The 12,424-nt window shown below is 39.5% G+C and overlaps 1 protein-coding gene across 5 annotated transcripts in view; it reads left to right on the top strand.

The window, feature by feature from the left end:
- The window catches only part of Vrk2 (vaccinia related kinase 2), a 122,615-nt gene that overhangs the window by 108,265 nt on the left and 1,926 nt on the right, over positions 1-12,424 (top strand). For 4 of the 5 annotated variants that reach the window (XM_030246291.1, XM_011243748.2, NM_027260.3 and 1 more), the window contains 2 exons: positions 2,424-2,590; positions 9,048-9,194. In XM_030246291.1, the coding sequence (XP_030102151.1) occupies positions 2,424-2,590; positions 9,048-9,194 (314 nt within the window). The remainder of the gene's footprint in view (positions 1-2,423; positions 2,591-9,047; positions 9,195-12,424) is intronic. The other variant, NM_001252447.1, reaches the window with a different exon arrangement.

Genomic DNA, 12,424 nt, shown 5'->3' with positions numbered 1-12,424 from the left:
ATAGATATATGTGAGCATTTTAGTCAAATGGAAAATCTAGTGCTGGGTCACACCAGATTCCTCATTTTCACACACATGAACTTTCTCTGTGCTAGTAATGATAAAACAGATTTCAGTGTTTAGAGCACAAAATGTTTAATAGGACATTTTCTTTGGAGAACGTAGAACAGACACAATCTTGAAGATAAGCTGATTTGCAAAACATGCATTCATATATATATATATGTGTGTGTGTGTGTGTGTGTGTGTGTGTACACATACATCACTCAAGAAGTTTGCAACATGGGTGTCCAACTTTCCAACTCGTGTGGTAGCTTCAGGAGATTTCTATGTCTTGAACTGGTAGTCAGTGAGGATGCTTAATGTGTTACTATCCAAAAAAGGAGAAAACTCAAGAGTGTAGTCATTCCATGATACTCTGTGCATTGTGTTTAGTAGCTCTGGAAATTCACAAGTCAATCAAAGAGTGTACTTCATGGAATAAGCCTAGATTGTGGAAGGGTAATGTTTATATCGGTGCTTCATCAAAATGCTTGGAGCTTGAGGCTCATGATACGAAATCCACAACGAAGGTGATCCACTCCCTTTTGGCCTCCTGAGCCTGACTCATACCATATTGGTGACCACCAGGTCTTTTGTACAGCTATGCTCAGTTGATGTTAGGCTGGGAGTTTGTCTTTGTCTTCTGACAGACATTTGTTTTCAACAAACTCAACTCTGTTCTCCATTTGGGATCATCTTATTAAACAGACTTGTAGTTTATATGAAGCTTAGCTTACCAGCTATAACAAGACAAAAAGATCAGCAGAAAGTGTCCCAGAAAATGGCAGAGAGTATTGTTGAATATTTCTTTAGGAATCGGATTTGGTAGCTTCCAGAGAGATACCAGCAAATGTCAGTTAAATTATGTTCTAAAACGGGAGCTGGCTACCAGTAATCTGGTGGACTTGGTGTAAGACAACAGAGCTTGATATGTCTAAGTTAGACAGCAAAAGGAGAAAGCAAGTTACCTAATTGCTAGACTGTTATAAAACACATAACAAAGCCAAGAACTCTCATCTTATTACATTAGCTCTTCATTTCTAAATAATTCTTTGGTGGTATGGAATGGTCCCTTTGGGTAGGCTGGAGACATGGCTCAGCTAGTAAGAGGGTTTACTGCTCTTGCAGAGGACCAGAATGTAGTTTCCAGTACCCACACTGAGAAGTTCACAATCACTTATAACGCCAGGAACTAAAGACTTCTTTTGACCTCCTATACTCTCACATGCCTGTGTGAATGTACTTGTGTGTACGCACAAATATACACATACACACTTAAAAAAAAAAGATCACCCTGGTTTTAGCAGAAAGAAAGGATGTGACTATTCATTTTGGAAGTTTTTCTCTAGAAAGTGAGACCCAGTGCCTCTTTGAATGGTGGTAGGACATGAGGGACTGTAAGGTGTCAGAAGTTACTCCTCAGCTCACAGAGCTGTCCCAACTTTCTGGCTATGGAATATAAACACCCAAGGGAGAAAGAATGAGTACTCGTATCTGGGCCAATAGTAAGTTTTTAAAGGGTAAAGTCATATATAAATGTAAGCAAAGGAAAATATGATTTTACCACGACCCTTTTGACACAGAACTACAGAGAACAGACATCTTAATGCAACACTATACCCTTTTTAATTAATAATTGTGTTCCTCTGTAAAAACTAGTGAGTGGGTATTGCTCAGTCTCTGTGTTCTAGCTTAGCACATGTGAGGCCTTGGCGTCAAAGCTCATCACTAAAATAAATAAAAGCTTGGATGAGAAGTTACTATGGAGCTCTGCTGACACACTTTTACATTGGAGAGAAAATAGAAAACTCCTCATCCTACTGACCTAGAAAATCAAGAATAGCAGGGTGCACTGGGATACTGAGGTGTAGAGGACTCAAGGGAGGACTCTTCCCTTGTTAAAGCCAGCCATGACTAAAAACATGAATCCATGTTGATGTCTAAGTATCCTCAAAGAACAGTAAAATGAAACCTGTATGTAAAACTTGCAATGTATTCTTCGTTTGAAGTCATATTTATAACGAGGAATGTTTGTTTTTAAGTGAATATTTAAATGTTCAACCTGAAAGATGTCTGAAGCATATGGATCGACTGTAGTTTTGAGTAGTTGTTAGTTGCTATACTTCATAATTGTGCAGGGACTTCCACCTGATATAAGCCATTGTAAGCATATCAACATTGTCAGTTTATCCCACTGTCAGTATATCATGCCAGTTATTAAAACATTTTTTATTTTAAATTATTTTTATAGACTTTTTTATTTTTTGTTCAGTCAGGTAGGGTTGTGTATGATTTAAAGGAAAGGAGGTAACAGAAAGGTATTGAGTTTTGATAATCCTTCCCAATTCTGAGTGACACATTAAAAATTTGATACTTCACAGGTGAACTTGTCAAGTACTTGATGTATGTTCATAATTTAGCTTATGATGACAAGCCAGACTATCAGAAGCTCAAGAAAATTTTGAATCCAGATGGAGTACCTTTAGGGCCACTGGAATTTTCCACTAAAGTACAGAGTGTCCATGTGCGGACTCCAGCCCAACAAAAAGTAAGTATACCAGAATCCCTGTGTTCTTGCCAATCACACACTGGGAAAGTGCGTCCGTGGAGACATCTCAGGGCAAAAGTGACTTTCTTGCTACATTAATTGCTATTTCTGTTAATTCATCTCTAAGAAACATGGACATTACTGTGTTGTGTCGTAACTTAGAATGGGATCGGTTCCTACTGTGTGCTGATAAGGACTGAGGCAATCGCTGATGGCCTAAGGCACTGATTTCCTGATGCAGGAAAGAGCGAGCTAAAGGCCACTTGGCCTTGACTCAGGAGAGACTTTATGTGTTTCTTTAGGCTTCCTCTAACTACTGGTCCCTGTGGCTTTGTCTCCCAGTTTCACCATAAGATGGAGCTGAGTAATATTATTAGATAGTATTGATACATATCTGTTGACCTTTCAGTTTGTAGAAGGACTATTTTCTTAGCAAAGTTGTTATTGAATTTGTTATTTCCTTTACTGTGGCTTTTTGAATACATGCTGCCATATCAACTTTTTAAAAAAAGTAATTCTTTTTTTTTTGCCTTTGTATATTTTTATTAGCTTTTTGCTTTATTTAAATTTCAAATGTTATCCCCTTTCCTAGTTTCCCCTCCAAAAATCCCCTATCTCCTCCCCCCTCTCCCTGCTCCCCAACCCACCCACTGCCATTCCCAGTCCGGGCATTCCCCTATACTGGGGCATAGAACCTTCACAGGACCTAAGGCCTCTCATCCCACTGATGAGGGCTGGAGAAATGGCTCAGCCGTTAAAGGCTAGGCTCACAACCAAAAATATATATATATAAAAGTAATTCTTAAAGCAAGCAATTATAAAGTCAAAGAATTCTCAGAAGAGGATGGTAGAAAGCCGAGTCTGTGATTAGCAACAGTATTACACAGAAAAGGAGGTAACTCTCACTTGAAGCCCTCCATAGTAAATGCATACACACATACAGACAGACAGGCATGCATGCATGCATGTGGAAGGAGTTCTTTTCTGCTGGAGATACAAGTTAGGGTTAGACTGCCATTCACTTGTAACTTTTCTTATGAACTTTGGATCATCACAAGTGCTTGTGAGCCAGGACTGCAGGATGCAGGGTAGCGTGGCTGCTGGGTGAATGGTGAGTCAAGTCTCAGTGCACAGATGGCTCTGATTTGCTGAATTTTGTAGCTGCTGCAACTGAAGACATAAAATATCCTTCTAGTCATAAATTAGCTCTTTGGAAGCAAAACCTTGGCACAAGAGCTTTACAACCTTCAATTAGTAGGAAAAGAAGTATTTGAATGGCTGTGGTATTGACATCTGCAGGCCCGCATAGTAATCATTCCTAATAGAAGAGAATATCTGTTTGAGGAGGGTTTGCATGGCTAATTAACTAGCAGTGATAATATGTAATTTTTTCATGATCCCCTGATTGTCACCTTTCTCTCGTGACACAATTACATTTTATTGTAGCAAGTGCCTCACAAACCAATTGTCAGTACTGTTTCCATGTTACAGGAGGCAGAACAAAAGTTCATGTTTAATGAAAAGCCACTGGATTTTGATCTTGGTAATTATGGAGACTTATTTTAACAGTTGTATTGACTTTTGTATTTTTATGACTTTTCCAACAAAACAAAACAGCATTTCCCTGACATTGTGGCCCTCACAGTCATGGTCAGTACTTAAGATGTAAGATTTTCACCCTTTTTTGTAGTTTTCAATTTCATAAGCATAACTGAAATTTAAAAGGAAGCATTTAAAAGCTACTATATCTTCTGGTATAAAATTCCAGTCATTATCTCTACAGTGTTCAGTTCTCCAAATCAAAAAGGATTTGTTGTGAAACCTTTTTCAAGCAGAAAATAACACAATACAGATCATTTTCCAATGAGTTTTCATTAAAAATATTTCATTCCTTTTGATTAGACCACTTTGATTTTAAGAAACACTACTTAAAAATAACAGTAACTTTAAAATCTTAATTTCTGTTATCAGTGTGATCACCCTGGATATGTAGGCAAGAAGACATATCCTACAGCATATCAATATTTAATTAATGACTTCGTTTCTATACTATTTTATGTGCACATATTTGTTTAAATATATCAAAAATATAGTTTGACTATCTGTGGGTAAACTGCACCTTAATTTTTTATTTTCAGCTCATTCTAGGCTTTTCTTTTCTTTTTTTTTTAAAATTAGGTATTTATTTCATTTACATTTCCAGTGCTATCCCAAAAGTCCCCCACCCACTCCCCCACCAACTCCCCCACCCACCCACTCCCACTTCTTGGCCCTGGCATTCCCCTGTACTGAGGCAGATAAAGTTTGCACAACCAATGTGCCTATTTTTCCACTGATGGCCAACTAGGCCATCTTCTGATACATATGCAGCTAGAGACACGAGCTCTGGGGGATAAGATACAATTTGCTAAACACATGAAACTCAAGAAGAATGAAGACCAAAGTATGGACACTTTGCCCCTTCTTAGAATTAGGAACAAAACACCCATGGAAGGAGTTACAGAGACACAGTTTGGAGCTGAGACGAAAGGATGGACCATCTAGAGACTGCCATATCCAGGGATCCATCTCATAATCAGCCTCCAAACACTGATACCATTGCATACACTAGCAAGATTTTGCTGAAAGGACCCAGATATAGCTGTCTCTTGTGAGACTATGCCAGGGCCTAGCAAACACAGAAGTGGATGCTCACGGTCAGCTAATGGATGGATCACAGGGCTCCCAATGGAGGAGCTAGAGAAAGTACCCAAGGAGCTAAAGGGGTCTGCAACCCTATAGGTGGAACAACAATATGAACTACCCAGCACCTTAATTTTAAGTTCTACAGTTTACAGATTTCTATTAATACTACAAAAATCAAACCAGCCAATGTTGACCCTTGCTGTTATAACTGCATTGTCCTCGGTTCTGCTGAGCGATGCACACAGGATGCTATCTACAGTAGACGCTTCCCTAAGAGAATTGTATGAGTCGAGGACTGTCAACCTGGGGGCTACAAATTTGCGCTTCTCTCTTTCTCAGTCACTCAGCACACCTTGCTACTATGCATAGGGGATGCTTCTGCTACTTGACAGGGTAGTGAACAAACCAGTACGCCCTGACAGATATTTAGAAATATCAGTATATGTACCTGGCAGGCAGAGCACACACATTCAGATACATGTTTTCCACCTTTTATTATTGAAAGGAAGGGGGTTATGGATGTTTAACTTTTCAGCATATTACTTAATTCTAAAATGAAAGTTTTAAAATTTAACAGTCTTAATAAATTCCATTTGACTTAGAAAGTAGCACACTAGTGTAAGAAGCTCTGTGAATTCATAGCATGATTGTGCAAAGCAAAGTGAGGTATTTTACTAATAGATGTTTGAATGAGGTGTGGTGAACATTTACAGTACAATGTGATTTTCTCTGGAGCTAAACTGGAAATGAATTTTCGCCAACAGAGCAGAGATGCTGTTTTTTACTTTTTCCTGAAAAGCAGAGCCTTCACTTACAGGACCATCCAGCAGCCCTGGAGGTGGCTGCTGTCACCAGGCTGGTCTGGTTACAAGGTTCCTGGTCTAGATGGCCCCACAGTTGCTTGTGCCACCCAAAAAAACTTTGGCTTTGCTTGTTTGCTTTTTTCATACCGTGTTGTGTTAGGTTCAGATTGATGTCTGCTTTAGCAAGCATGCTACCATTGCGCTATCCCCCTGCCCACCCTCTCCAGTTTACTCCTTCAAAGTTAGTGAATGAAACTGCATCTCCTGGTGCTTGTCTAGGTTAGTTTCAGCTCCAGGGTTCTCAGAGTGTAAACCCAACCACAGAACCTCAGCATGCAGCCCTGCCTCTTTCTCCAGGTCATATTTCAGTGGCTAAGCCTCTTCCTTGAGGAGCAGGAAGTAAAATGAATGGCCTATTTCAAGGCAGAAAGAAAGCTGTGGGTCAGTTTGAAGGTTCTAGTTTCCTTCATCACACAGAAAAATGTGAGTCCTTTTCTCAGCCTGAACCCAAGGTCCAGCAAGTCAAGGGGGAGTGCATACTGCCGGGGTACACAGCTTTGTGGAGGAGCTTTAATTTTCTAAAGAATTCTCTGACCTTGTCTTCCTGTATGTTTTCTATATGAGAGGAATGGAACACAAATCCCTGGCTGGGAGACTTTATCATCAATGTTTAGGAGTCTAAAGTGTTCCTGTTTTATAGAACAGTGTAAAGAAAATTAAGAAAAATACTATCTCATTTAAGTAGTGAGTTTCCCTGAACGCAATGCACATTTAGGTAGTGCCCTTCTTGAGACTCTGAGATGCCGGAGTGTGTTGTGTTTCTTTTCATATCTTTGTAAATAAGAAAGTTTAACTCTGTTCAAAATTACGAATGAACTCATCCCATCTTACTCTTAGCATTATAAAGCATTTTGCTTATTAGATAGAAGTGTCAATGAAATTGAAGCTCCATCCTCTGGCCACTGACCAGATCCAAAAGGCACCACCTCTTCCAGGAAGCCTCAGAGTGATGAAATCTACTATGCCCAATTCTGTTCACAGGTCATAGGCTCTGGAGAGAAAACTGGTCCTTTTAAAGCTTCGTACATAGGACAGACTAATAGTCTTCAGTTATTGCAACTAACAACAGTCCATACAACCTCATATCCGCAGTTCTGAATGCTTAGCCAGGAGAAATGAAATCTCATCGCAGAGGCCTGAATATTTTATTATTCTCAAGTTATTTGTAGTAGGGAAAGAAGTGTGCACTGACAAATGGATAAAAGTAATGCACTGGGTAAGACAGGCTTTGGAAAAAAAGAACTCCCCTCTTTCCATTAATACTCAGTCAAACATGGCCAACTGGTCCAGACAGACACTGCATAGCTGGAACTCAGATGTGGAATCTAATTCAGCGAGACACTGCAGAGTAGAGGGGTAGATACCAGAAGTTTGGAGGTGGGGAAAATGGGGGAAAGTTGGTTAAAGACACAAACATTTCAGTTATGACTTATAGAAGTCTATTCTAGAACATGACAGCCATACTTAATTCTCAGCCATGTGGTTGAAATCTACTAAGAAAATAGATGTCATATTCTTACCCCACCACACACACAGATGTGATAAATATATGGACTTATTCATGGTATTTTACAATGTGAGAATTTCAAATTATCATAGCAGACAACTTAAATATTCATGTTGATTGTATCTCAATAAAGATGGAAGGAAAAAACATTCAACTCATCCAGAGGTTTCACAATGACTGCTATACCAGTGTTCGGGGGGGGGGGGGTGAAACAAATATGGGGACTCTCGTTTTATACCAGCTAAATAAATAACAAGTCTGCATTTCTTACCCAGCTGATGACAGGGAGGACATTTGTAGGTCCCATCAAATTTCCCAGTGGACTTAGAGGGAGGGTGGAAAACAGTTAAACTTCAAGTGATTGGGAAACACTCACAATCTGCAGGTTAATGAAAGGCAGTGGTTTTGCCATTCATTAAGATGCTGAGATCCAGGAGGAGGTGAGAGGAAAGGAGTGTTGTGACAACTGAGCCCGCCTTCAGAGCACCAGCCTATTTCAAAGAGAAGGAATGAACACACTTGGCAATAGAAACTGGAAATTGAGAGACTGCAAATTAAGACTCTATTTGCCCAGCCAGCATAATTTATTCTCTATTTTGGCACTGGCTACTCCATTATTTCCCCTTCTGCTGTTCCTGTGTCCTGCTCTCCATTTAACCCAGGGAGAAAGGCAACAGCACTTTGAGCTGCTGGAATTGTGAAGCTGCTGTACAAACACTTCACTCAAGGACCTCTGTTGGCTTTCAATTCTCCACCTGTATCGTAGAATCTGCCCTCTAGTTCTGTGTCTACTCAAGGTTATTGAGAGTCAGTCATTCCCCAGATGTCACCACGGTGTACAAAGGAAGCCTGAGAGACTGAGCCTGTCGTGACGTTGACCTCTGGTAGTAGTACCCGCTACCAGACAACATGAACTTGTCTTGCACAAAGGTTACTGCACTCTATGTAAGCAACATCATAGGCTGCTCTAAACTTTCACATCAATTAGCCCCTCTTCAACAATAGGGAAATAAGATCTTAATTAATAGGAACTTAAGCTACAATGATAACTGGTTCCACTCACAGCAAAGGTTAATAATGAATTCACATGCAGTTTGAAAATGTGACAATGTTCCATAAAAATACAATTTTCAATGTAAGCAAGTTTTTTGTAAAGATAATTTTTAAAGCATGTGTGTAACAGTGACACAAACTTTAATTGGTCTTTCCCATTGATGAGAAAGGATCTGGATCTTGCTAGGTATTGCTTTTTTTTCCATAATAGCCATTGTTCCTTTTGGTTTTTGTTTCTTTCTCAAGCCCATTGTTAGCCAGCTTAGGCTTTTAAAGAATCTGGATATGAATGAATTTTTTTTAATGTCATAGTTTCATTTCATGATAACTTTGTACTCCATACCAACAGGTTGATTCACCAAAGGCTACAAGAAAACCAGCCAATGAGTTCCCAGCTAAGTTCCCAAAGAAAGTCCACAGGGAGACAAGAGCAAGGCAGAGAGAGGAGCAGGAAGACAGCCAGCCCACAATGCTGCAGAGCAGGCCGGCAGCACCGGTGAGAGCTGGGTGGAGGGGTTTTATTGCTATCACATTAGAATAAACACTTTGGGAATATAGACCCACTACCTGCCCCCCAAAGGTGAAGGTTGTCTGTTTTTGTCAAATGAGGATAGAAATATCCTGTCCTCATAGTAAAATCAAATAACTGTCACAGGAACAGAAGCAAGCATACATGCGATAGATTATGGATTATCTCATACAAAATAGAATCTGATTACTTCCCCCAACCCCTAACAAGGTAATGAAGCACACTTGGATTTCTTTTCTGGTCCACCATCCTCTAGGGACCCTCCCCTGCATACTCTGCACTTTACGTGATTCCTCTCCTCTAATCCTTACCATCAAACATAAAGGTAGTACCTGCCTGTCAGTAGGCTGTGTTTAGAATTGTTTGGATGGAGACTACCTTGCCCTTTGCATATGACTCAGGCAGACAACAGCAAAAGCCCTCCCTAAGCCCACATCCTATGATGGGAAAGCAAAGCATACAAAAATGTATCTGGAGAGAAAAATGAAAGTATAATTACATCAGAATAGCCAGTGTTTCCTTTGATTTGTGCACCATCATTCTCAAATGGTTTGAAGCAGTTCACCGTGTGAAGTGGGATAATTTAATACCCCACCTTTCTCTCCCTCTACCCAAGACATACTGATGTACAAGGCAGCTGGGATGTTAATCACTAAACTGAGCACTGAATTTGGCTCTGAACTTCTTGGCAGCTGAGTCAAAAATTAGAAGTGGAGTTATATATTTCTCATCCAACCAGCAAACAAGTTTATCAGAAAGAAATGTGCTGTTAGTGTGCAAAGGAACCTCTTGCATTTATTCAGTATGAAATAGCATTATTTGTGGTTTTATTTTAAACTTACATGCCAAGATCTACTTCAAATGGGCATATTTTATAGTCCCACTTGTAAAGTTAAACATAAATACTGCATGGTGACAAAATCAGAAATTTTATGACTTTAGTGTATATTGGCATCTCCTGTCCTGCAAGGCAGGACAGTCCTTTGAAAGTGGACACCCAGGTTTCAAGTGAACAGATGCATTCGCATTGGCCTGCCTGGCAGTGGGATGCTGGTACAGATCTCTTCACTCCAGCAGCCCTTTGTTTGTTTGCTCTGTCCTCCAACTCCAGCATCAGTTCTGATTCTCACGTCGAGATTGGCTTTGCCTCTTAAAGTCTATGACCATGCAGTAATACTGCATGTAATAGCATATAGTATTTTATGACTGCCCCTTTCATTTATTACCTTTTGAGATTTCTCTGTGTTCATGAATATACCAATAATTCCTTATCATTGTGCAATTCATGTATTCATTTCCCTTCTAGTGGCCACATTAATCATTTTTGGTTTAATATATTTATAGAAAGTATTGTTATTAATTCTGCCCTGTGTCTACTATGGACATTGCACACATGGAATTACAAGATCACTGGATAAATATGTTCAATTATAAAATTTGGCACATGGGGAGGCCAAAAGGCTTACCAAGATGCTTGCCACAGACCACCTGGGTTTGATTCACTTGGTGAAAAGCAAATGATTGACTCCCACAAGCTGCCCTCTAAACTTAATACATGAGCCATGGCATGGGCATCACTACCCAACCCCACAAACAAGTAAGTGTGAAATGATAGCCAATATGCACAAAGTGACTATGCCTCTTGTATGGTCTCGTCGTGCCAACATTTCTCCAACATTTAGTGTTGCCAGTCCTTTACATTTAACCACTCTCACATGTATACTAGCATTCACCTCTGAGTACAGCTATTTATATGATGCCTAATAACACTGATGTTACTGGCCATGAATATATCTTCTATGGAATGTCTTTCTAGGGGCTGGAAATCGTCTACATAGTCTATACACAGGATCCTTGTCATACTTCTGAAATATCCTCAGCCTCTTGCTACCTCTTCCTTAGTACTGTTCATTCAGAATTGAATTTTGCCTCCGAATTCCTGTGTACAGCATGAGGGAATGAGTTGAGGTCCACTCCTGTATTCTTTCCTGTATACTAATTTAATGACAATGTGAAGCCTTAAGTAAAACAAGCTCAACAAACTCCGATCCACAGTGGTATTTTGGAGATGTTTTATCTCATGCTTTGTTTGGGTTTCTCTGCTTGTCTGTCTTTACATTGTGGGTCTTTTCTAGGGAGAGAAAACTTTTCCTTATCAAAGCATCATTTTGTGCTACAAGGTTTTTCGTTTTTCTAACTGAAGGGGTTTGGATTTTTTTTTTTTTTAAATTAGCCAAGTGTGTCAGTGGAACTACTACTGGGCAATTTTCCTCCACTGTTAGACTACACATTTCACTGCAGTGTTACAGCATATTCTAACTCCTTCAGTCTTTAAACACTGCAGAGCTCTAACCACTACGCCTTGCTCCCTCGGTGTGATTTTTTTTTAAATAATTGTTTTCCACCCAATATATTCTGATCATGGTTTTACCCTCATGGCCTCCCAACCTCTTACACATCCAACTCCATACCTCCTTTCTCTCTCTCTCTCTCTCTAGAAAACAAACTGGCAAATTAAAAATAACAAAAACCAATCAAACCAGGAAAAAAAGAAAAAGAAAAAGCACGAATAACATACATACATACATACATACATACATACATACATACATACATACATAGAGGCAAACTCACATGCACACATACAAAATCAGAAACCATAATATATAAGCAAAAGACCCACAATGTAAAGACAAACAAGCAGAGAAACCCAAAAAAAGCATGAGATAAAACATCTCCAAAATACCACTGTGGATCGGAGTCTATTGAGCCCGTTTTACTTATGGCTTCACATTGTCATCAAATTAGAAGACTTTTCAACCTTAACTTCATCCATGTTATGCTTCCGTCCTTTGTCCTCTTCCCAAGTGTTGAGCACATGCATGTAATACTCCTTACACATGGCAGCAGAGGCACAGGGTCTTTAGGTTAGAGTCAAGTCTTACTGTTTGGGTATTTCTTTGGCCTAATGTCAGGGTAATGGTGAAACCATCAGGGTTTAATTAGCAGTTGAACCTAGCCAGTAACGGTCTGATTCTTCTAGGTTGATTTTCAATTATTGGACTGGATTATATTTTCATATCTCTACTAAGATTCTTCTTACTTACATTTAACTTTTCCTTTAAGTCTTCAAGAGTTAGATTGATACACATTGCGCATGACTGTAAAGTTAGTGATGCCCTTAAGATGGTCTTCTG

Source organism: Mus musculus, chromosome 11 (assembly GCF_000001635.26).
Source record: "Mus musculus strain C57BL/6J chromosome 11, GRCm38.p6 C57BL/6J".
Taxonomy (NCBI): Eukaryota; Metazoa; Chordata; class Mammalia; order Rodentia; family Muridae; genus Mus; species Mus musculus.
Note: the sequence above shows the minus strand (reverse complement) of the source record. Positions and strands in the feature narration are given on the sequence as shown.